Below are 24,037 nucleotides of genomic sequence, written 5' to 3'. Positions count from 1 at the left end.
GAATATTGGGTTGGATTAAATGAATGCTCGGGGTTAAAGTATGTGAACACTTTTACTTGAATCTCCAATGATGTAAGTTAATATTAGGGAAAACTATTCCTTCTTGTCTTCTCTCACCTTGCATTTCATGTATCTTTAAATAATAACTGATATATTTATAAGACCATAGTTTGCAAATCACTTATTTAATATTTGATATTAAAAACTCTTAGCATTTATGTGAGATTGACAGTTTTACTCCCATTATATTTATTAGTAAAAAAATAATGTTAAGAAATTACTGGACATATTTATACTTAATTTACTTTCATTTTCTGTATGTTTTCTCTAGTGTATAGTTAGACTGATTTATAGATTTCTACTATTGATAGAGTTCATGCTTTTCTGATTGACCAAAGGGGAAATCCTTCCTATGTAAAACCTTTCATGTTCTTCCTCCAAATGTAGAATTGACTGCTTTCTCTTTTAGGGTTTCTACATGTCTGTGTCCTATAAGTTTGTAAAGCTCTCAAGGTCAGGAATTAGTATTGATGATCTTTACATTCCCAATCCTGTGCACACTTTCTGGTACTTAGAAGGATGCAATAAAATCTTTAGTGAATGGAGAAAGATCTGTGTAGACTTCATTAATATGAAATTTTTCTAATCAAATTTGTATTTTTCAAAATCTTGATACAGGAGTAAACATGGAAGTACTAACTTCATTCCAGAACAATTTTTGGATGACTTCATTGATCTTGTTATCTGGGGCCATGAACATGAGTGTAAAATAGCTCCAACCAAAAATGAACAACAGCTGTTTTATATCTCACAACCGGGAAGCTCAGTGGTTACTTCCCTTTCCCCAGGAGAAGCTGTAAAGAAGTGAGTGATTGTTATATATTTTGAGCCAATTTTTAAGAAATATTTGGTATAATAACTAATCATCTGATAGGTTTAAGGCCTATGTTAAGGTTACCGCTAACTGGCAGTATTGTAATTTATATGATAGATTTATTTTTGAAAATTGATCCTCCTATGTAGTCTTATTGTTTTTCCAGATTTTAAGCCATTTTCAAAAAGAGAGCATCCAGTTGGTGTTATTTTGCTGCTCATTAGGCAAATTCAAGATGCACATTTTTATTATATTTCAAGTTAGATGCTTTAGGTTGATGATTACCAATTTCACAAAGTTCATTTATAAAAAATTCTCCTAAAACCAATTAATTGAAAATTTTCTGATTATAAGTGCAATATCGTGTATCTCATTTTAAAAACATTTTTGGGGCAATAATGTGATTTTAAGAAGTAGTTAACAGTGATTAAACTCAATTTTTATCATGGGCTTTATCCTTTGAATCACTTGTTCTGATTGTTATAATAGGGTTAAGGAATATGGTAGTAGAATCTATGTTCATTGGTTTTTTTTCTTCATGAGTCCACTGCAAAATCATTTTGTCTATATGTGTACATGTATGTACATATACATAGGTATATAGATGTAATACTATAGTCTACATATGCTACCATCATAGTCCTGATATCATTTTATTATACTTATTATGTCTGTCTTTCCTTATAAGACTGACCAGACAGGAATAATAATGGATGAGTTGATTTTACTCTGGGGAAGGAAAATGTCTACCATCTTTTCCTGTGATGATAACATTAAGGTTAAATTAGCAGAAACATTTATTTTTAAGAGTATTATTTTATGAAGAAACATTTTGTAGAAACTAAGAAATATGGAAGCTTTCACATGCACGTTTTCTTGAGGAAATTTACACTGTGACGCGGTGTTCATTTCTCTCCATTTCAGGCACGTTGGTTTGCTGCGTATTAAAGGGAGGAAGATGAATATGCAGAAAATTCCTCTTCACACAGTGCGGCAGTTTTTCATGGAGGATATTGTTCTGGCTAATCATCCAGATATTTTTAACCCAGATAATCCTAAAGTAACCCAAGCCATACAAAGCTTCTGTTTGGAGAAGGTAATTCTTTTTGATAAAGTCAATGAGATCTACTTTAGTTGAAGAATTATTCACCTTCAATTAAGTAATTTAATAGAGTAGAGGGAAGCCTTTATGTTGATTACATTCTCCTGAAGCCTGTAAGGACACTGTTCTTCAGTGAATGTGTTTAATTGTGTCCAAGATTTTTTTTTAAGTCATTGAGGGAGGAATACTGGATGTTAAAAAAACCTTTAATTAAATCTCTCTCCTGGTTTCTTTCTTCCTTTTCAAAAACATAATACATAATCTTTTCTCCTTTTTAATCCCAATTTGATGATTTGTTCATTTTATTTATGAAAGCAGGCAGCAACTTTGATTGAGGAATGAGGGACTATCATGTGTGGGAAAAGCCTTAGCTTCTAATAATCTGTATTAGGCGTCCCTTTCGCCCTGAAAACTACCCCAAATGTGAAAAATGTGTTTGCTGTCCACCCTATTGCTGCAACGCAAGTCCCAAACCTCCCTCTCTGTGCACATTGCCATCCCTAAATCTCTGTAGAAAATTTCAGCCATTACTGAGGTTGGGTGGATTAATGCATTTCATAATATGTGGGTTGACAGCTTAATTAGCATCACTTGCTGACACTCAGTTCTTACTCTGTGTCAGCTGTCCTACTATGTTTTATTTTCATGAAAAATCATGTAATATAGTAACAATGATAATAATTATGACCAGTGATACCGATTTACTGTATGTGATGTGCACTGTTGACAGCATTTAATCTAGCAGCCAACAATGCTGTATGTGAGTAGATTCTACCATCTGTAGTTTAGAAGAACTGAATCTTAGATAAGGTAATTCATTCAGTGTCACAGTTTTTTGAGCAATGTGTAACTCACGTAACTAAAAGTGTGCTTGTTTCAAGATGATTGACTCCAGAAACTCAAACGTAGGTTAAGATTCTGGCATCCCTAAATCCAATCTCTCAAGGCAAAGAGATAGAAAATGCATTACTTGCTTTTGCATTGATTGATCCAGGCCTGAGTCATGTGCCCTTCCCTGGAGTCAGCCCTGCGTTTTTCAACCTTGGCTTAGTTGACATTTTGTACTAATAATTCTTTATTGTGGGAGGCAGTTCTGTGCACTCTCGGATGTTTAGCAGTATTCTCCCTGATTTGTACCCACTAGATGCCAGTAGTACCCCTTCTAACTGGTCGTGACAATCAGTGTTTACTGACCTTGCCAAATGTCCTTAGAGAAGCAAAATCACCTCTGATTGAGGTCCACTGTATGAACTTCACCTAAATCCTGTGGGCTTTGGTGACATGAATCCAGGGAGGAAAGTAGATGCTGGTGACGTTAAAGTAATAGAGGTTCATTTTAAACACCAGGTGTGCACATAACTTTCTGTTGTCGCTGTATTTTATGTACCTTTCTATTATTGTACTTAGTTAAGTTATATTATTATTTATAAGCATGTGAGTCTCTTCTGAACTCTTTGAGGACAGGGCCCATGTCTTACTTTTCTGTCTCAGCACTTGTCCTAGTACCTGGCAAAAAGATGCTCTATAAATGCTTGTTGGATTGAAATAATTGACCTAGGAGATCATGTTCTTATAGATTTTCTATGTGCTGTCTGATATGGTAGTCACTAGCACATGTGGCTGTTTATATATAATTAATCACATTTAAATTTAAAATTCAGTTTCTCACTTGTACTAGCCGCATTTCAAGTAGTCTATATCCACATGTGGTTTTGGCAGCCATGTTGAATATGCACATATAAAAAATTGAATGTGCACACATAAAAACATTACAGAAAGTTCTGTTGGACTTCATTGTTACAGACAGTTTAAAGGACAAGATTATAAAATCTTAGATGTGAAAGAAATCTGAGTACAGAAACACTTGTTCTGTATTGTTCTTGAGATCAGAACCAAGTTATAAGAAGGCAGTTTTTGTTCCAACACAAGAACTTTCTGAGAACTAGAATTGTTCAACTATGAAGTTGGCCATCTGAAGATATCTAATCACTATGCACACAACCATTTATGAAAAGAATCTAATACTGTCTCCTTGTAACTTGGTTTTCCCCTTAAGAACAATATAGAACAAGTGCTTTTGTCTTCAGATCTCTTTCAAGTCTAAAATGTTATAATCTTGTCCTCTCAGAGTATGAGACAACTCCAATATTTGAAAACATCAGTCTTATTTTCTTTTACCTTGAACTCTTCCAAGATAAATAATCCAAAGTCCTTGCTTATAGATCCCTAAGTCTTCTGGTGAGTCTCCCATGGATCATATGACTGCAAAAACTAGACTTACTTGGTTTTAAGTTGGTAAGATGAGGAAAGCCTTATTGAAACATGAGTAGAAAATTGAAACATGAGTAGTAATATTTTAAATTTTATTCTAAAAGAATTACTTTAGAGATTGAAAAATTATAAAGAACTTTCATGAAAGTAAAACATTAAGGAATAGTATTAAAGGAGCATTACAAGAAGGTATATTTGAAAAGGTGTCATAAAGATGATTATGTAGTTCAGGAAAATTCCTGTGGTAATAAGCTGCTATTCAACCAAGCTAAACTCAATTTACTATTTTATTTTTTAATCTTTTTAAAATTTTTGAGATTGAAGAAATGCTTGAAAATGCTGAACGGGAACGTCTGGGTAATTCTCGCCAGCCAGAGAAGCCTCTTGTACGACTGCGAGTAAGTCCTATTTATACAGATTGAGTATTATTAATTTTCAAAGCATAGTAATGTACAGTTTACATGGTTTCTTTGAAAAGTAGTGAGGAGAATGCTCATAGTAATCAGAAGAGCAATCACCATTGGAGGCAAAAACAAAGGTATAAGGATTTGAGTTAATCACAGTTTAAGTGATAGGTTTGGTTACTTTTCTCATTTTCTAAATAATTTGTTGTTATATTTAATAGATTGGCTGAGCTCTCTGACTTCATCTTTAACTACCTCCTCTACTCACTTCATTCCAGACACCTTGGCCTTCTCGCAGTTTCTTGGGCATGTGGCATGTGCTCTTATCTCCCTTTAGTCTGCTTCCGTGTCACCTCACTGAGGCCCTACCATCAAGATTGCAGCCCCTACCTTCTCTCCTGAGTGAAATCAGGAGAGTGGGAAGACACTTCCCACTTCCACTGAGTGAAATCAGTGCTCCTGATTTCACTCACTTTCTTCTGCTTCCTCTTCTTATTTTTTTTTCCCCATAACACATCCTTCTAATCTATGTATAGTTTATTTATTTTGGTTATTGTTAGGATTGTTTCCTGTGCCTATAAATCTGCTTATCCTTTCTATCGTGTTATAAACAAAGAAACAACAACAGACCTGTTCTTTACCACTATGCTTTTCCCTTTTCCTAACTCCTACCCCATGTTGCTTACTCTCTTTCAAAGCAAAATTATATGACCTATATCTCTCATCTAACTTTCTCTTCTTCAGTTCACTATAACCAAGGCTCTGACTTCACCATATCCAGTGGAAAAGATGACCTTTAATTGTTAAATCCAATAGATCATGTCTCATCCTGCTGAATTACCTTTGGACATTCTCTGAGTTATCTGTATCCCTCCCATCTCATAGTTAGCTGTCTTTTCAGTGTAGGCATACAGCTTTAATGACCACCAGTAGAGTGATGACTTCAAAATCTTCATGTAGACCTCCTTGTTGTTCTATACCTCCGGGCCCCTGAGGCCTGGTACCGAGGAGTATAGTCTTTAAACCAGCAATGTTGTTGTCACCTGGGAAATTGTTAAAAATGCAGAGTCTCAGACCCTGCATCAGAACCCACTGTATTTTAACAAAAATCTCCAAGAAATGTATAGGTTCATTAAAATTTGAGAAGTCCTGGGATGTAGACTGTGGAGGTAAAGAGTATAGTCTAGAGCCAGACTTCCTGAGCTTCATTCTGGCCCAGCCACTAGTTGTATGACCTTGAGCAACTGCATCTCTTATCCCTTGGTTTGTATTAGGTTGGTGCAAAAGTATTTGCGGGTTTTGTCATTGAAAGTAATGGCAAAAACTGCAATTACTTCTGCACCAACCTAATGCTTCATAGATTTATGAGATCTAAATGGATTAAGTAGTGTCTGGTGCACAGTAGGTAATCTGGTCCCGTTTCTTTATCCCACTGTTGCTGGCATAGTGAAGCCCTTATTAACACTTCCTGGCCTATTGCTGCAGCCTCCTACCAGGACTCTGCCTCCAGTTTCCTTCTGTCTCCAAACTAATGCCAAAATGATCTTTGTAAAACACAGTTTTGCATGTCTTTTCTGCTAAAAATAACGTAATTGTTCCCTAGCACTAACAGGAAAAAGTCTAAACTTTTTTAGGTTAGCATTCAGGGGTCTACATGATCTGATCTAAACCAAACATTTCAGCTCCTCCTTTTCCTTCCATCACATCCAAAGCTCGTCTCAGTGGACCAAAAGCTACTGTTCCCTGGGCACAGTGGAGTTTATTTCACCAGAACCGTTGTCCATGTTGATCCTGCTGCATGAGACACACTTCCCTTCTCCTTTCTCTATATCTTCTTCAGCACTCACCTAAAGCTTCCCTCTTCAAAGAAGCCTTTCTTGACCTCCCCACAGAGAACATGCTTCTTCCTTTGTGTCCTCATTCAACTTTGTTCATACCTTTTATAGCACCACTCACTCACATTCTGCTTCCAATGATCTGTTTACATGTTTGTCTTCCCAGTCAGTTTGTAAATTTCTTGGCAGCCAGGATTGTATTTATTTATGGTTGTATCCCTGGCCCTGAACAGCATACCTAGAACGTTGAGGAAATCCAATAAAATTTGTTAATGACCAAACATTTATAAATGAGAAGTTTGAAGGGGAGACCTAATAGCTTTAGCATTTAGTATTTTCTTTTTTATAACATGGTAGCTGTAGAGATGATCTGAGTAAGGCTGGGCATGGTGGCTCATGCCTGTAATCCCAGCACTTTGGGAGGCCGAGGTGGCTGAATCATCTGAGGTCAGGAGTTCGAGACCAGCCTGAGCAACATGGCGAAACCCCATCTCTACTTAAAATACAAAAATTAGCCAAGTATGGTGGCGCATACCTGTAATCCCAACTACTTGGGAGGCTGAAGCATGAGAATCGCTTGAACCTGGGAGGCAGAGGTTGCAGGAAGCTGAGATTGTGCCACTGCACTCCAGCATGGGTGACAGAGAGAGACTCCATCTCAAAAAAAAAAAAAAAGAATGGTTTGGGTCATATAAAAATAATTACTTTAAGGGAATCACATAGTTCTTTTCATTATGGCAGACGATCCCAATTTTCTCATCTGTGTCTGCCTAACAGCATTAGAACTAACCAGACTTTAATAGAAAATTGGCATTTCTTTTCCTAAGCACAGTAAATTACGAATTCATTCATAAAACAGCACATACTGTCATATAAGTAATATTACAAAACTGCATTGTACTGACCAAAAGACATTCGTGAATTCATTGACTAAATCCTGTTGAGTACCTGCTATTATGGATGCTACAGGATACAGGGATGATAAAACAGATGAGGTTTTGAATTCGTTGAGCTTATAGGAGATAGAGATGTGAAGAGAGACATAATACACAAATATCAAATAAATGAACAAAAAACGTTAGCGATAGTGATGATGAGTGAAAGCAGGAGCGCTTCAGTTAGGGAGCAGTCTGGATAAGCTGTGAGGTGGTGCAGTGCTGGTCCCCAGAGCGTGCTTTGGGAACAGCTAGTTTAGAAGAACATATCTCTGAGAAAGAAAGGTGATATTTGTCTTTGTAAAGGTCTGTTGACTACTACAGACTTCTGTAGAAAGAGCCTACCTTGAGAAAAGTTCTCAGTTTCAGTGAGATACCATGTTTTGGAGGTAGTCATTTCTCAAGGCTCACAGATTTGATTCTTTATTACCTGGATTTTCCTAGCATTCGTCATTACTGTGAGGCACATCTCTAAGATGATAGACCAATTTACTAATGTATCTAGGGCTAGTATTTTATTTTGGTGTGTGTTTGTTTGTTTGTTTTAAAAGTTCAGAGAATTGTTTAGAAATTCTGTCTCCTTTTCAGATGGTTTGCCCGGTAGTTACCTAGACTATTAGTGTTATCAGGGGGAGATGTAATTCTGCATTGTGGAAATTATTGCAATACCTTGATTCTGTCGAACAAAGTATTTTGCTTATGCTTATAAACTTTTCAAACATTAGTTTCTCAATAGGATAAATGATATAGCTCCACCATGAGCTACTGTAGAAAATTAATTCATAAATTTGAAAGTATCAAGCATAAATACTGAATACTGAAGGATTAGTATGTATTTTTAAAATTGGCAAATTGTTGTTTCCTAGCCTTCATAGATTATTCTGTGTTTTCAGGTGGACTATAGTGGAGGTTTTGAACCTTTCAGTGTTCTTCGCTTTAGCCAGAAATTTGTGGATCGGGTAGCTAATCCAAAAGACATTATCCATTTTTTCAGGCATAGAGAACAAAAGGAAAAAACAGGTAAGCTAGTTATTTTTACAAGTTAAAAAAAATGTTCTTATAGGATTTGTGAATGAATCTTTAGGAAAATCTGTATCACAGTAATGGAAGATGTTTTAATATGATCGTAATGTCTTAAATTGACAGTTGGAATAATTCTCTTGTCTTCTGAAAATTAGATAGCAATCTTTTTTTATTATACTTTTAAGTTCTAGGGTGCATGTGCACAATGTGCAGGTTTGTTACATATGTATACATGTGCCATGTTGGTGTGCTGCACCCATTAACTCATCATTTACATTAGGTATTTCTCTGAATGCTATCCCTCCCCGCTTCCCCAACCCCACGACAGGCCCCGGTGTGTGATGTTCCCCACCCTGTGTCCAAGTGTTCTCATTGTTCAATTCCCACCTATGAGTGAGAACATGCAGTGTTTGATTTTCTGTCCTTGCGATAGTTTGCTCAGAATGATGGTTTCCAGCTTCATCCATGTCCCTACAAAGGACATGAACTCATCCTTTTTTATGGCTGCATAGTATTGCATGGTGTATGTGTGCCAATTTTCTTAATCCAGTCTATCATTGATGGACATTTGGGTTGGTTCCTAGTCTTTGCTATTGTGAATAGTGCCACAGTAAACATACATGTGCATGTGTCTTTATAGTAGCATGATTTATAATCCTTTGGGTATATACCCAGTAATGGGATGACTGGGTCAAATGGTATTTCTAGTTCTAGATCCTTGGAGAATCGCCACACTGTCTTCCACGATGGTTGAACTAGTTTACAGTCCCGCCAACAGTGTAAAAGTGTTCCTATTTCTCCACATCCTCTCCAGCACCTGCTGTTTCCTCACTTTTTAATGATCACCATTCTCACTGGTGTGAGATGGTATCTCATTTTGGTATTGATTTGTATTTCTCTGATGGCCAGTGATGATAAGCATTTTTTCATGTGTCTGTTGGCTGCATAAATGTCTTCTTTTGAGAAGTGTCTGTTCATATCCTTCACCCACTTTTTGATGGGGTTTTTAAAATTTTTTCTTGTAAATTTGTTTAAGTTTTTTGTAGATTCTGGATATTAGCCCTTTGTCAGATGGGTAGATTACAAAAATTTTCTCCCATTCTGTAGGTTTCCTGTTCACTCTGATGGTAGTTTCTTTTGCTGTGCAGAAGCTCTTTAGTTTAATTAGATCCCATTTGTCAATTTTGGCTTTTGTTGCCATTGCTTTTGGTGTTTTAGTCATGAAGTCCTTGCTCATGCCTATGTCCTGAATGGTATTGCCTAGGTTTTCTTCTAGGGTTTTTATGGTTTGAGGTCTAACATTTAAGTCTTTAATCCATCTTGAATTAATTTTTGTATAAGGTGTAAGGAAGGGATCCAGTTTCAGCTTTCTACATATATCTAGCCAGTTTTCCCAGCACCATTTATTAAATAGGGAATCTTTTCCCTGTTACTTGTTTTTGTCAGGTTTGTCAAAGATCAGATGGTTGTAGATTTGTGTTGTTATTTCTGAGGGCTCTGTTCTGTTCCATTGGTCTGTGTCTCTGTTTTGGTACCAGTACCATGCTGATTTGGTTACTGTACCTTGTAGTGTAGTTTTAAGTCAGGTAGCATGATGCCTCCAGCTTTGTTCTTTTTGCTTAGGATTGTCTTGGCAATGCGGGCTCTTTTTTGGTTCCATATGAACTTTAAAGTAGTTTTTTCCAATTCTGTGAAGAAAGTCATTGGTAGCTTGATGGGGATGGCACTGAATGTATAAATTACCTTTGGCAGTATGGCCATTTTCACGATATTATTCTTCCTATCCATGAGCATGGAATGTTCTTCCATTTGTTTGCATCCTCTTTTATTTCGTTGAGCAGTGGTTTGTAGTTCTCCTCGAAGAGGTCCTTCACATCCCTTGTAAGTTGTATTCCTAGGTATTTTATTCTTTTTGTAGCAATTGTGAATGGGAGTTCATTTATGATTTGACTCTCTGTTTGTCTGTTATTGGTGTAGGAATGCTGTAATTTTTGCACATTGATTTTGTTTTTATTTTTATTTATTTATTTTTTTTGAGACAGAGTCTCGCTCTGTCACCCAGGCTAGAGTACAGTGGTAGGGGCTTGGCTCACTGCAAGCTCCTCCTCCCGGGTTCACGCCATTCTCCTGCCTCAGCCTACCTAGTAGCTGGGACTACCGGCACCCACCACCACGCCCGGCTAATTTTTTGTGTTTTTAGTAGAGACGGGGTTTCACCGTGTTATCTAGGATGGTCTCGATCTCCTGACTTTGTGATCTGCCCACCTCAGCCTCCCAAAGTGCTGGGATTACAGGCGTGAGCCACTGCGCCTGGTCTGCACAGGGATTTTGTATCCTGAGACTTTATTAAAGTTGCTTATCGGCTTAAGGAGATTTTGAGCTGAGATGATGGGATTTTCTAAATATACAATCATGTCATCTGCAAACAGGGACAATTTGACTTCCTCTCTTTCTAATTGAATACTGTTTATTTCTTTTTCCTGCCTGATTGCCCTGGCCAAAACTTCCAACACTATGTTGAATAGGAGTGGTGAGAGAGGGCATCCCTGTCTTGTGCCAGTTTTCAAAGGGAATGCTTCCAGTTTTTGTCCATTTAGTATGATATTGGCTGTGGGTTTGCCATAAATAGCTCTTATTATTTTGAGATACATCCCATCAATACCTAGTTTATTGAGAGTTTTTAGCATGAAGGGCTGTTGAATTTTGTCAAAGGCCTTTTCTGTGTGTATTGAGATAATCATGTGGTTTTTGTCTTTGGTTCTGTTTATATGATGGATTACGTTTATTGATTTGCGTATGTTGAACCAGCCTTGCATCCCAGGCATGAAGCCAAGTTCATCTTGGTGGATAAGTTTTTTGATGTGCTGCTGCATTTTGTTTGCCAGTATTTTACTGAGGATTTTTGCATCAATGTTCATCAGGGATATTGGTCTGAAATTCCCTTTTTTTGTTGTGTCCCTGCCAAGCTTTGATATCAGGATGATGCTGGTCTCATAAAATGAGGTAGGGAGGATTCCCTCTTTTTCTGTTGATTGGAATAGTTTCAGAAGGAATGGTACCAGCTCCTCTTTGTACTTGTGGTAGCCTTCAGCTGTGAATCCATGTGGTCCTGGACTTTTTTTGGTTGGTAGGCGATTAATTATTGCCTCAATTTCAGAGCCTATTATTGGTCTATTCGGAGATTCAACTTCTTCCTGGTTTAGTTTTGGGAGGGTGTATGTGTCCAGGAATTTATCCATTTCTTCTAGATTTTCTAGTTTATTTACGTACAGGTATTTATAGTATTCTCTGATGGTAGTTTCTATTTCTGTGTAATCGGTGGTGATACCCCTTTATCATTTTTTATTGTGTCTATTTGATTCTTCTCTCTTTTCTTCTTTATTAGTCTTGCTAATGGTCTATCAAGTTTGTTGATCTTTTTAAAAAACCAGCTCCTGGATTCATTGATTTTTTTGAAGGGTTTTTTTGTGTTTTTATCTCCTTCAGTTCTGCTCAGATCTCAGTTATTTCTTGCCTTCTGCTGACTTTTGAATGTGTTTGCTCTTGCTTCTCTAGTTCTTTTAATTGTGATGTTAGGTTGTTGATTTTAGATCTTTCCTGCCTTCTCTTGTGGGCATTTAATGCTATAAATTTCCCTCTACAGACTGCTTTAAATGTGTCCCAGAGATTCTGATATGTTGTGTCTTTCTTCTCATTCGTTTCAAAGGATATCTTTATTTCTGCCTTCATTTCGTTATTTACCCATAGTCATTCAGGAGCAGGTTGTTCAGTTTCCATGTAGTGGAGCGGTTTTGAGTGAGTTTCTTAATCCTGAGTTCTAGTTTGATTGCACTGTGGTCTCAGAGACAGTTTGTTGTGATTTCTCTTCTTTTCCGTTTGCTGAGGAGTGCTTTATTTCCAACTATGTGATCAATTTTGGAATAAGTGTGATGTGGTGCTGAGAAGAATGTATATTCTGTTGATCTGTGGTGGAGAGTTCCGTAGATGTCTATTAGGTCCGCTTGGTGCAGAGCTGAGTTCACATCCAGGATATCCTTGTTATCCTTCTGTCTCGTTGATGTGTCTAATGTTGACAGTGGGGTGTTAAAGTCTCCCATTATTATTGTGTGGGAGTCTAAGTCTCTTTGTAGGTCTCTAAGGACTTGCCTTATGAATCTAGGTGCTCCTGTATCGGTGCATATATATCACTGATACCCTTTCTTCCACTTGATCGAATCGGCTACTGAAGCTTGCACATGTGTCACATAGTTCTCGTGCCATGGTTTTCAGCTCCATCAGGTCATTTAAATTTTTCTCTACGCTGTTTATTCTAGTTAACCATTCATCTAATCTTTTTTCAAGGTTTTTAGCTTCCTTGCGATGGGTTCGAACATCCTCCTTTAGCTCGGAGAAGTTTGTTATTACCGACCTTCTGAAGCCTACTTCTGTCAACTCGTCAAAATCATTCTCCGTCTTGCTTTGTTCTGTTGCTGGCAAAGAGCTGTGATCCTTTGGAGGAGAAGAGGCGCTCTGATTTTTAGAACTTTCAGCTTTTCTGCTCTGGTTTCTCCCCATCTTTGTGGTTTTGTGTACCTTTGGTCTTTGAAGATGGTGACCTACAGATGGGTTTTGGTGTGGATGTCCTTTTTGTTGATGTTGATACTATTCATTTCTGTTTGTTAGTTTTTCTTCTAACAGTCAGCTGCAGGTCTGTGGAGTTTGTTGGAGGTTCACTCCAGACCCTGTTTGCCTGGGTATCACCAGCAGAGGCTATGGAACAGTGAATACTGCAGAACAGCAAATGTTGCTGCCTGATCCTTCCTCTGGAAGCTTCATCTCAGAGGGGCACCTGGGTGTATGACGTGTCAGTCGGCCCCTACTAGGAGGAGTCTCCCAGTTAGGCTACTCAGGGGTCAGGTACCCACATGAGGAGGCAGTCTGTCCATTCTCAGATCTCAAACTCCGTGCTGGGAGAACCACTACTCTCTTCAAAGCTGTCAGACAGGGACGTTTAAGTCTGCAGAAGTTTCTGCTGCCTTTTGTTCAGCTATGCCCTGTCCCCAGAGGTGGAGTCTACAGAGGCAGGCAGGCCTCCTTGAGCTGCGGTGGGCTCCACCCAGTTCGAGCTTCCAGGCTGCTTTGTTTACCTACTCAAGCCTCAGCAATGGTGGACACTCCTCCCCAAGGCCACTGTACTAGCAGTGAGCAAGGCTCAGCGGGTGTGGGAGCAGCAGAGCCAGGCGCAGGATATAATTTCCTGGTGTGCCATTTGCTAAGACAGTTGGAAAAGTACAGTATTAGGGTGGAAGTGTCCCGATTTTCCAGGTACCGTCTGTCACCGCTTCCCTTGGCTAGGAAAGGGCTAGATAGTCATAATTTTTCAACCTGTGGATATCAAAAAAGAAATGGAAGACTTTCTCTGAAAACTTTTTTTTTTTAAAGAGGTCTATTGTTGTTTCTTTGTTTATAACATGATAGAAAGGATAAGCAGATTTATAGGCATAGGAAACAATCCTAATAATAACCAAAACAAATAAACTGTACATAGATTAGAAGGATGTGTTGATTCAAATGACAGCTGCATTTGATACCTATACATGATTTTCTGCCTTCTTTGAAAAGAATTAATTGCTTTTTCTCTATGTGTTATACTCTTGAGAGCACTTACCACCTTGTATTATAGTCATTTTTCTTATGGGCAGGGATCCTATGTTTTTACATATAGACATTTAACATGCATTTACCTGACAAGGGTTATTGACAGAGCAAATACTGGACTCTGTGCTTCCTAACTTCCTACCGAGTGCTCTTTCTAGTCTGTGCCTACTGTTTTTGAGACAATCATCTTGCTTAGTAATGCAGCAGAAGTGCATTAAACATACTTCCCCTTTGTCTCACAGGATGTTAAAAAGATATGTGCTCAAGGGCTGAGATTTAATTAAATTAATAATTTTAGCTGTTAAATCAGAGACATTCTTAAGTGAAAATGGTGTTGTGTATTGAGCTATGAGTACATGGTCGTGTCTACTGTTCATAGTAGAGTTTTATGCTACTACCTTGACCCATCACAAGGCACTAGCAGTACCCACGATTGCTTTTTGCATCATCAGTGTAGCAATGATGGCAGGTGGCAAAAAGGCAAATAACATCTTAGGATTATTATGAAAGTATTTTTGACGTTATTACTTCCTGAATGGGTCTTGAGGACCTCCAGAAGTCTGTGCTTCACCCAGTGAGAACAGCTACAAGACACCTATCTTGGAGGTATGGACAAGAAATACTGACTGTGGAGAAAAGACTGTGGCTATTAACAAAAATGGCTTGTTTTGCCTCAAAATTTACCATGTTGAGCAAGCTGGCAGTTGATAAAGTTTGGCCTTACCTTCTCCACTGACAACTGCAATGAGTATGGGCACTTTAACATTATGATAGAAGCTATTTTTTGATATACTTCTTTTTTTCTAGGAGAAGAGATAAACTTTGGGAAGCTTATCACAAAACCTTCAGAAGGAACAACTTTAAGGGTAGAAGATCTTGTAAAACAGTATTTTCAAACTGCAGAGAAGGTAATTTCTTACAGTTCACATTTTGAAAAATGGCTACCCTATAGTAACAGATTTTAATTTAGGATATGTTTAGTTGATAGTTTAAACAAAATGAATCCTCAGAATGTTTCTATGAAGTAGGGTGACAATTAATTACATTCAATTGCAGTTGCCGCACAGCAGGGATAATTAGTGGTTAATGTTAGTTATTAATACTGTTATTAATATAGCTGTTATTATTGATGTTGTTATTCTCTTTCTTTGTATCTCTGTTGCAATTATTAAACTAAATGAATAATTTTAACTTAAATCAGGGACCTTCTTAAGTGAAACTCAGGGTGACATTTACATTCATTTGCAGTTGCTGCACATCAAAGAAAATTAGTGTTTAATTAATGTTAATTATATCTCTATTGCAAAGATCTCAATCCAGATTTAGTTTTCTCACATTTGGATGTAATTTCAGAATTATTCTACAAACAAAGACAGCCACATGATGGTGAAGCCACTGAAACTTACTGTCATGAGTATATGCCACTCTAAGATCCTCCAGTTGTATTAGTTTCCTATTGGTGCTGAAACAAATTTCCACAAACTTAGTGATTTAAAACAACACAAATTTATTATCTTACAGTCGTGTAGGTCAGAAATCTTACACAGGACTGAAATCAAGTTTTGGCATGGCGGTCTTCCTTTTTGGAGGCTCTAAGAGAGAATCCATTTCCTTACCTTTTCCAGCTTCTAGAGGTGCCCACTATGTTCCTTGGCTCTTGATCCCCTTTTATCTTCAAATCCTGCAGTGTTATATCTCTCTAACCATTTCCCCAGAGTTATTTTTCCTTCCAGCTCCCATCTGCCTCCCTCTTCTGCTTTTCAGGACCCTTATGATTACACTGGGCCCACCTGTATAGTCTCTGATAGTCTTCCTATTTTACAGACAGCTGATTAGCAACCTTTATTCCCCTTTGCCATGTATTCACAGGTCCCAGAGTTTAAGACATGTACATCTTTAGGGGGCTCTTATTTTGCCTACCACACTGGTTAATTTCATCTCTATTCATCATAGCTGCCATTTTTGAACTCCGTATCCTAGCCATCAGGCCTCTACATTTCACCTGTCCTGTACTCCTCTCCCTTTTCTGGTTTTGACTTTGCTTTTTCTGATTCCTGATATTAGTAGGCTTAACTACAACTGTTCATTATAGTTTTTCTATGGTAACATACTTGGTAATTTTCCTTGCTCATCTATAATTATTTTGTAAAGAATAAATACTATTTCTGCATCCAGTGATTTGTATCTTATAGAATGTGCAGCTCTCACTACTAACAGAAAGAGGGATGGGTGAAGCAGTACAAGAATTTGTGGACAAGGAGGAGAAAGATGCCATTGAGGAACTAGTGAAATACCAGTTGGAAAAAACACAGCGATTTCTTAAAGAACGTCATATTGATGCCCTAGAGGACAAAATCGATGAGGAGGTAAGTAGCTAATTTGAGTGTCTAGGTGTATTTAAATAGTCTCTCTTTAAGAGTAGCTCTGAGATTTTTTTCTGGTAAATCACTATTTAACCTCTCTGATTTGTTTAGTTTTTCTCATTTATAAAATTGAATTGATAAAATGAAGATTAAATTAGAAAATGTAGAAAATGCCTAGAACAGAGTCTTGCATATGGTTGGTACTAAGTAAGTGTTTTGTTCCCCATGGGTAGTATCTTCTCTTGAAGATCCTGAAAGGGCTTTAAAATGAACCTTATAGGATGCTAACTTTTGTTCATTTTAATTTTTTTAGTAAGTTTTGATTGAGATCTTGAATTTCATCTAGAAAATTTCTGCTAAACAAGATACAGTGGAAGAATTACAGGAAAAGCTGTCTAGACTTTACATAGAAATTTTAAATGTTTGCATATCACATTGTCAAAAAACAAAATTAAAAGATATTGACATGAAAATATTTGTATGTGGGCAAAAAAAGGTTAATATTCTTAATATAATCTTAATGAGCTCTTAGAAATCTTACAAATAATTAAACATTTTGATAGAATAATGAACAAAGGACATGAGTAGGTGGTTCATAAAAGAAATGTAAATGGCTAATAAGCATATGAAAATGGTGTTTAGCCTAGGATAATCAAAGAAACTGAAATACATCTTTTGTTTGTCAAGTTGGCAGCAATTTGAGAAAAATAGTATCTAGCACACTGCTGGTAGTAGTATTACTTTTGAATAGCTTTGCTGAAAAGCAGTTTGGCAGTGTATATTAAGAGGCTTAAGATTTACCCTTTAACTCAGCCTGGGAAATTTCCCTACGAAAATAGTGAGATAGAGATTTGTGTATGGAGTGATTCATCTCAGTGTTGTTCATAGTGGGGAATAATTGGAAATGTTTTGGTACAATAAATGTTGGTGCATATACCATATAAAATTTTATACAGCCCTTAAAAATGACATTTTGGAAGAACATGAGAAGATATTTCTAATCTAATGTTAATTGGGAAAAGGATTTCAAAGATGAACTGCATAGTATAATCTCAATTATTTTTATTTTATATGTAATCGTGTATGTTCATGTAAATAAAGAAAATATCCCAGATATATTATCAACAGTTATGTCAAGGTAGTTTTATTACAGGGGATCACTTTCTGTATTTCCCAGATTCTCCCTAAGCAGAAGAACAAAACAACATTATTTTAAAAAAAACAACTCATTCCCTTGTTTTAGTGCTTTTTGTTAACATGGTTCTCTTAAAGCCTTATGGTGTCAATGTGTTACTAGTATTATTTAATACCAAGTACTTCCAGAGGTAGGACAGGCAGTTCACACTCTAAAACCATTCACTCTATGACTCTGAATGTGTTGGGTTTGCTAATTTATAGCATAAATAGATTTCTCAGGTACATACCAGATATAAAACATGACCATCCCCACCTGGAGTGACATCATGACTCCTGAGCAGCAAAGTCTGTGTGGAGTGTGTGTGTGTGTGTGTTGTGTGTGTGAGAGAGAGAGAGAGAGAGAGAGAGAGAGAGAGAGAGAGAGAGAGAGTGTGTGTGAGTCATGGTGACTCTGGACCAGACACCCATGTTCAAAATCAAAACCCTTATTAGCTGTGTACCCATCATGGAGTTATCTAAACCCACCTATCCCTCAGTATCCTCATCTGAGGATAAAATGGTGATGGTAATAGGCCCTTCTTCAAGGTTGTTGTAAGGATTAAAAGAATTAATCCATGTAAAATCCTTAGGATACTGTCGGACACATAGCGCCTGTTCAATGTTTCCACTCTGACTCTCATTTCTCTTCTATGAATGGCTTAGCACCTTTGGTATGCTACATATTACGTAGGCACTGTTAAATGCTGTGTGATCTTTTAAAATATTGTTATTCTTGTATTTTTCCTTTACTGAATCATAACGAACATGCTGTTATTTCTTTCAGCTTAAGAAACAAAACTGTCAATCCCATTTTCCTTTAGTTACTGCTCTCTGTTCCTCTTCTAGAGCAGAATCGCTTCAAAGAGATTTCTGTATTTGCTGCCTCATTCTTCTCTCTCCGTTTTCTGTTAAATCTATCCACTCAGGCTCTTGATCCCATCATTCTAGTGAAGCTGCACTTGTCAGGATCACCAGTGACTGCCATTGCTAAATCCACTGTCAGTTTTCTATCTTACATCTCCCATGACCTTCTCTTGAAACTTGTTTTTTATTGGATTTCAGGATACCAGACTCTTGTTATCTTCCTGCCTCACTGGCTGCATATTTTCGGTGTCTTGTTGATTCCTCTCGTTGCTCCAGTCTCTTACATTGGAGTCTTATTTGCTGTTCCCTCTCCCATGTAATCAGTTGATTATAGATTCCATGAGAGCAGGTTTTTGTCTGTTTTGTTAATAATTGTGTTCTCAGTTTCTGTGGTAGTATGTGGCACATTGAAGGTGCTCAGTAAATATGTGCTGAGTAGATTATTAAATAAATAGGCTTAAAGAATGTAAACATAGCTGTATAATAAGAGCCTTGTGAGCAGGAACCATTAAAAAAGAAACCTGTAGTCTCCTTCTTGATACCAGGACCATGCTCAGCAAACCTTCACGAGTTAACTGTTGATAAAAATGGATCTTCAGGGGCCACCCACTTCAGATCCCATTTCACAGAGCCTCCTGGATGTCTTGCAGCCAGGTGCATGAGAGTGATTTGCAATGTAATAAATATTTCAAGCCTTGTCAAGGAGATATTTTTGTTTTTAACTAGTTTACTGAAGTGTAACACCCATGGGGTATTAGAATTTTTCGTCTACAGTCAGAAAGACTTTTTCAGTGGTGTGAAACATTTTGGCAGCAGGTAATACAATTTTGCTTCTGGTCAATATGAGTTTTTTTTTTTTAAGAGTACATTGTGCAATTTTAATGTTAATAATTGGAAAAATATGATTTATTTACTCTTTTGAGACAGGTTGTTAAATTTGCAAGTTTTATAACATAAAGCATTTCTTAATTGTAGCCCCTTGTTTTATATTTACATAACTGGAATAGGCAACATGTTTGTGATTTACTCTGTTATGATCTAGGTACGTCGTTTCAGAGAGAGCAGACAAAAAAATACTAATGAAGAAGATGATGAAGTCCGTGAGGTAATTATTCTGCTGTAAATTCCTGTGTTTATATGTCACTTTCTTAAACTAGAATAACCAGTAGGTTTAATTAGAATAGTCAGTCCATAGGTCTGGTGGATAGGAGTGAGCTGGGGTTGGCTTAGGATGGCTGCCTTTGATTGATTTCGGTTCACCCTACAAATATTCTGCTCTCTTTTTCCCTTTTGCTTTTGTCTAAAACCTGTTTAGCAAGTGCAGTGGCTCACACCTGTAGTCCTGGCTACTCAAGAGGCTAAGGTTAGAGGGGATTGCATGAGCCCAGGAGTTCAAGGCTGCAGTGAGCTATGATTGCACCACCACACTCTAGCCTGGGCAACAGAGCGACATCCTGTCTCTAAAATAAATTAATAAAAATGAATAAAACCTATTCAATTGTATGTGTGTGGGGATATATACAACAAAAGCCCCTATTACTCAAAATAATATCTGTTCGTTAGCAGAGCATCTTATAGATAAAATCTTATCTTACTGAGCTGATATTATTTTGGGCAAAAAAGAAACTTAAAGTGTTTTGGTTAGCAATGTTAACCATGACTAAGCAAGCATGGGTAAATAGACAATTTATATTATCTATTCTAAAATATTAAAATTAGCTTAAGCACCATCATCGCTGTCTTCTCAGTCTCGTTGCAGGTTTGAAACTACAAGTTAGCAATCATTAACTTAAATTTGGGGCTTCTACCTGGTACTTGTTGAATTTATGATTGAAATGTATTTTCTTATTTTCCGATTGCCCTTCGTGTTTTATGATTGCTGTCTAGTATTTAAAAGTTATCTTATAAATGATGTACTGTTAGTTTTGTCTTGATTGCTTTCATTCAGCAAACATTTTGTGTAGTCCTTGTTATGGGTTAGATATTCTGCTTTATATTAGGACTGTACATATAAAAAAGCTATGGTCTGTATCCACAAGATTTTCTCATTTTAGTAGATAAGAGACATTTGTGTAAAGAAGATATTTGTTGAACTACTTTTCCTAGGTGCCCATTTTATAAATGAGGATTCAGACCAGACTCAAGGTCATAGAGTGGGGCTAGAATTTGAACATATTTCTGACTCCAAGTGTAGACTTTTCTATCATCCTGTGTCCTATCAGAATTTTAGATTATTATAATATTAATTTGGTGCGTTGCAAATGGATGGTTTTCTAAAAATGAAAAACTTCTAAAACTGTCATGCAACACATCAGAATCACTGTTGAAATATGCATGGTTGCAACCACTGTATCTTTTACAGGTTGTTTTTTGGAAGCTAAGGAAAAGAAGCTGTAGATTAGAAATGCCTTACCATGTTTATTATATTTGTATTCATCTTATAAGGTGCACTTAAAATAGAAATAGTTCGCCAAATCGCAAGAATAATGCTAGGAAGAAATGATTCCTGGTTCTTAAATATCCAGCTTAAATTTGATTAACCCTTTCAATTTAACAGGGTACAGAAATATTTCATTATGTTTGAATGAGTTCTTCATGTTTGAAGCCACAAACCTCAATTTTTCATTAAGCTTTTAAAAGAGTAAGAGTGAACGTCTTATACAAGGAAGGTAGGAGAGGCTCTGGCAAATTTCAAATGGGAGTTTTACAGAAGAAATAACATATGAGTTCAGACATTCAGCTTTATTTTAAGACTAAAATGTAATCGGGGCTTCCTAGGTAATTTTTCAGCATACCATAGGATATTATGTATATTTTTTCGTTTTCAGCATACTATTTAGAACTTAGGTAATGGAGTCTGACACTCTGCCAAGCTGTAATTCACAGCTTTGCAGAGTCATTGGGCTTAGAATATGAATCCTAGCACCATGCTTAAATTACTTACACTGACAAGACTATTAGCTCTCCTATTTGGAGAAAAAACATTATGCTTTAAAGTCTTTTAGGCTGGGCATTGTGACTCAACTGTAATTTCAGCACTTCGGGAGGCCGAGGCAGGTGGATCTCTTGAGCTCAAGAGTTTGAGACCAGCTTGGGCAACATGGCAAAACCCCATCTCTACAAAAAATACAAAATTAGCCAGGCATGGTGTCTCCCACCTGTAGTCCCAGCTACTCAGGAGACTTAACTGGGAGGATCACTTGAGCCCAGGAGGCAGAGGTTGCAGTGAGCCAAGATGATGCCACTGCACTCCAACCTGGGTGATAGAACGAGACCCTGTCTCAAAAAAAAAAAAAAAAAAAAGTATTTTGTTCACATAGAAAAACTCTCAAATTTTTTTTTTAATGATAAATTTGTATTTGAATAAAAGAGCAAACAATAACCAGTAGGCTTTGCAGGCCATGTATGGTCTTTATCACATATTCTTGTGGGTTTTTTTTGTTTGTTTGTCTGTTTTTTTATTAATGGCCCTTTAAAAATATAAAAACTGTTCTTGGTCTTATCCATAGTCCTTAGTTTACCTGGCCTCTGATTTTTTATGTTCTACCTGAATTTGAGGTGGGTTGATACCTTCTTTCAAAATACAATACCAGGCACTATCAACAGTGAAAAAGTGACCCACAGAGTGGGAGAAAATATTTGCAAATCATACATCTGATAAGGGATTAATAACCAGAATATATTTTTAAAACTTCTAAAGCTCAACAGTAACAATAACAAAAAAACCCAATTTTTAAAATGGGCAAAGGACTTGAATAGACATTTCTCCAAAGAAGCTTTACAAATTATAGCACATGAAAAGTCACTGAAGATCACCAGACATTAGAGAAATGCAAATCAAAACCACAATGAGATACTACTTCACACCCGTTAGGATGGCCATTATTAAAACACCATAAAATAACAAGTTCCAGCAAGAATGTGGAGAAATTGGAACCATATACATTGGTGGTGGGGATGAAAAATGGGGCAGCTACTGAGGTAAACAGGATGGCAGTTCCTAAAGTAATTAAACATAGAATTATCATGTAATATAGCAATTTCACTTCTAGGTATATAACCAAAAGAATTGAAAGCAGGAACTCATTTGTACACCAGTGTTCATAGCATCATGATTCACAATAGCCAAAAAGTAGAAACAACCCAGTTGATCATGAACAGATAGATGGATAAACAAAATGTGGTATGTGCATGCAATGGAGTATTATTCAGCCTTAAAAAGGAATGACATTCTGATACACCTACAACATGGATGAAACTCTGAAAACATGAGTGAAAAAAGCCAGATGCAAAAGGGCAAATATTATATGACTCTACTTATATGACTACCTAGAGTAGTCAAATTCATAGAAACAGATGGTAGAATAGTGGTTACTGGGGAGAGGGAGGAATGCGAAGTTACTGTTGAATAGGTATGGAGTTTCAGTTTGGGATGATGAGAGTTCTGTAGATGGATGGGGGTATGATTGCATAACCATGTGAATGTACATAATGTCACTGTACTATACCTAAAAATGGTAAAAAAAAAAAAAAAAGTAAGTTTATGTTATGTATATTTTACCACAATAAAAGTGTAACAGTAGGATAGTATATTTTCAAATCTCACAAGGTATATGGAAACATTTTTGCCATTGGCTCTAGACCTGCACTCATGAATTAAGCTCTTAGAAGTAATATATTCTAAAGATTACAGTAAACTCTGGTTTTCATAGGAAAGGTAGAGTTAAAATACAATTTGAATATAATATTTGAGATGATAAAAAAGAAGATACAGTATTTAGACAAAGAGAAAATACAAAATTTAGAAATGATGGTTAGTAATTGATTCCAAGAAGTCATCATAATAGGGCATATTTATTTTAAATTTTGCTAGATACTGCCACATTAGTCCAAAGATGTCTTAACTAGTTTATATTCTCACCAGTAGTATTTGGGAGTGCATCTTTACCATCATGATGTATTACTGTATCTTTTGATCTCTACAAGTCTAAGGGGTAAGAAATTATTTCCTACTGTTGTTTTTAATTCATAACTACTTTTTTAAACTAATGAGTCTGAGTAATTTTTATGTTTATAAATCATTTGTATTTATATGAAACACATGGTCGCGTTTTCTCTTTTGAGTGGGTATTGGTCTTTTTTTTTTTTTGAGGCAAAGTCTCACTCTGTCACCCAGGCTGGAGTGCAGTGGCGTGATCTCAGCTCACTACAACCTCCACCTCCTGGGTTCAGGTGATTCTCGTGCCTCAGCCTCCCAAGTAGCTAGCGTGTGCCACCATGCCCAGCTAATTTTTGTATTTTTAGTAGAGTCAGGGTTTTACCATGTTGGTCAGGCTGGTCTGAAACTCCTTACCTTAGGTGATCCACCTGCCTCGGCCTCCCAAAATGCTGGGATTACAGGCGTGAGCAACCGCGCCCGGCCAAGTATTGGTCTTTCTCTAATTAATTTGTAAGAGCACTCACTTGAACACATTTGTGTGTGTGTGCCCTCTGTTTCTCTCTCTGGATACATACACATCATAATATAGCATATTTAGGGTTTTTGACACATAA

General features: G+C 36.9%; 1 protein-coding gene across 5 annotated transcripts in view; it reads left to right on the top strand.

The window, feature by feature from the left end:
- Nucleotides 1-24,037, top strand: part of MRE11 (MRE11 homolog, double strand break repair nuclease) — a 77,972-nt gene that overhangs the window by 22,197 nt on the left and 31,738 nt on the right. For all 5 annotated transcript variants that reach the window (XM_074015085.1, XM_005579376.4, XM_045371157.2 and 2 more), the window contains exons 8-14: nucleotides 679-864; nucleotides 1,799-1,970; nucleotides 4,565-4,645; nucleotides 8,315-8,441; nucleotides 14,889-14,989; nucleotides 16,274-16,447; nucleotides 19,527-19,589. In XM_074015085.1, the coding sequence (XP_073871186.1) occupies nucleotides 679-864; nucleotides 1,799-1,970; nucleotides 4,565-4,645; nucleotides 8,315-8,441; nucleotides 14,889-14,989; nucleotides 16,274-16,447; nucleotides 19,527-19,589 (904 nt within the window). The remainder of the gene's footprint in view (nucleotides 1-678; nucleotides 865-1,798; nucleotides 1,971-4,564; nucleotides 4,646-8,314; nucleotides 8,442-14,888; nucleotides 14,990-16,273; nucleotides 16,448-19,526; nucleotides 19,590-24,037) is intronic.

This window comes from Macaca fascicularis, chromosome 14 (assembly GCF_037993035.2).
Source record: "Macaca fascicularis isolate 582-1 chromosome 14, T2T-MFA8v1.1".
Classification (NCBI taxonomy): Eukaryota; Metazoa; Chordata; class Mammalia; order Primates; family Cercopithecidae; genus Macaca; species Macaca fascicularis.
Note: the sequence above shows the minus strand (reverse complement) of the source record. Positions and strands in the feature narration are given on the sequence as shown.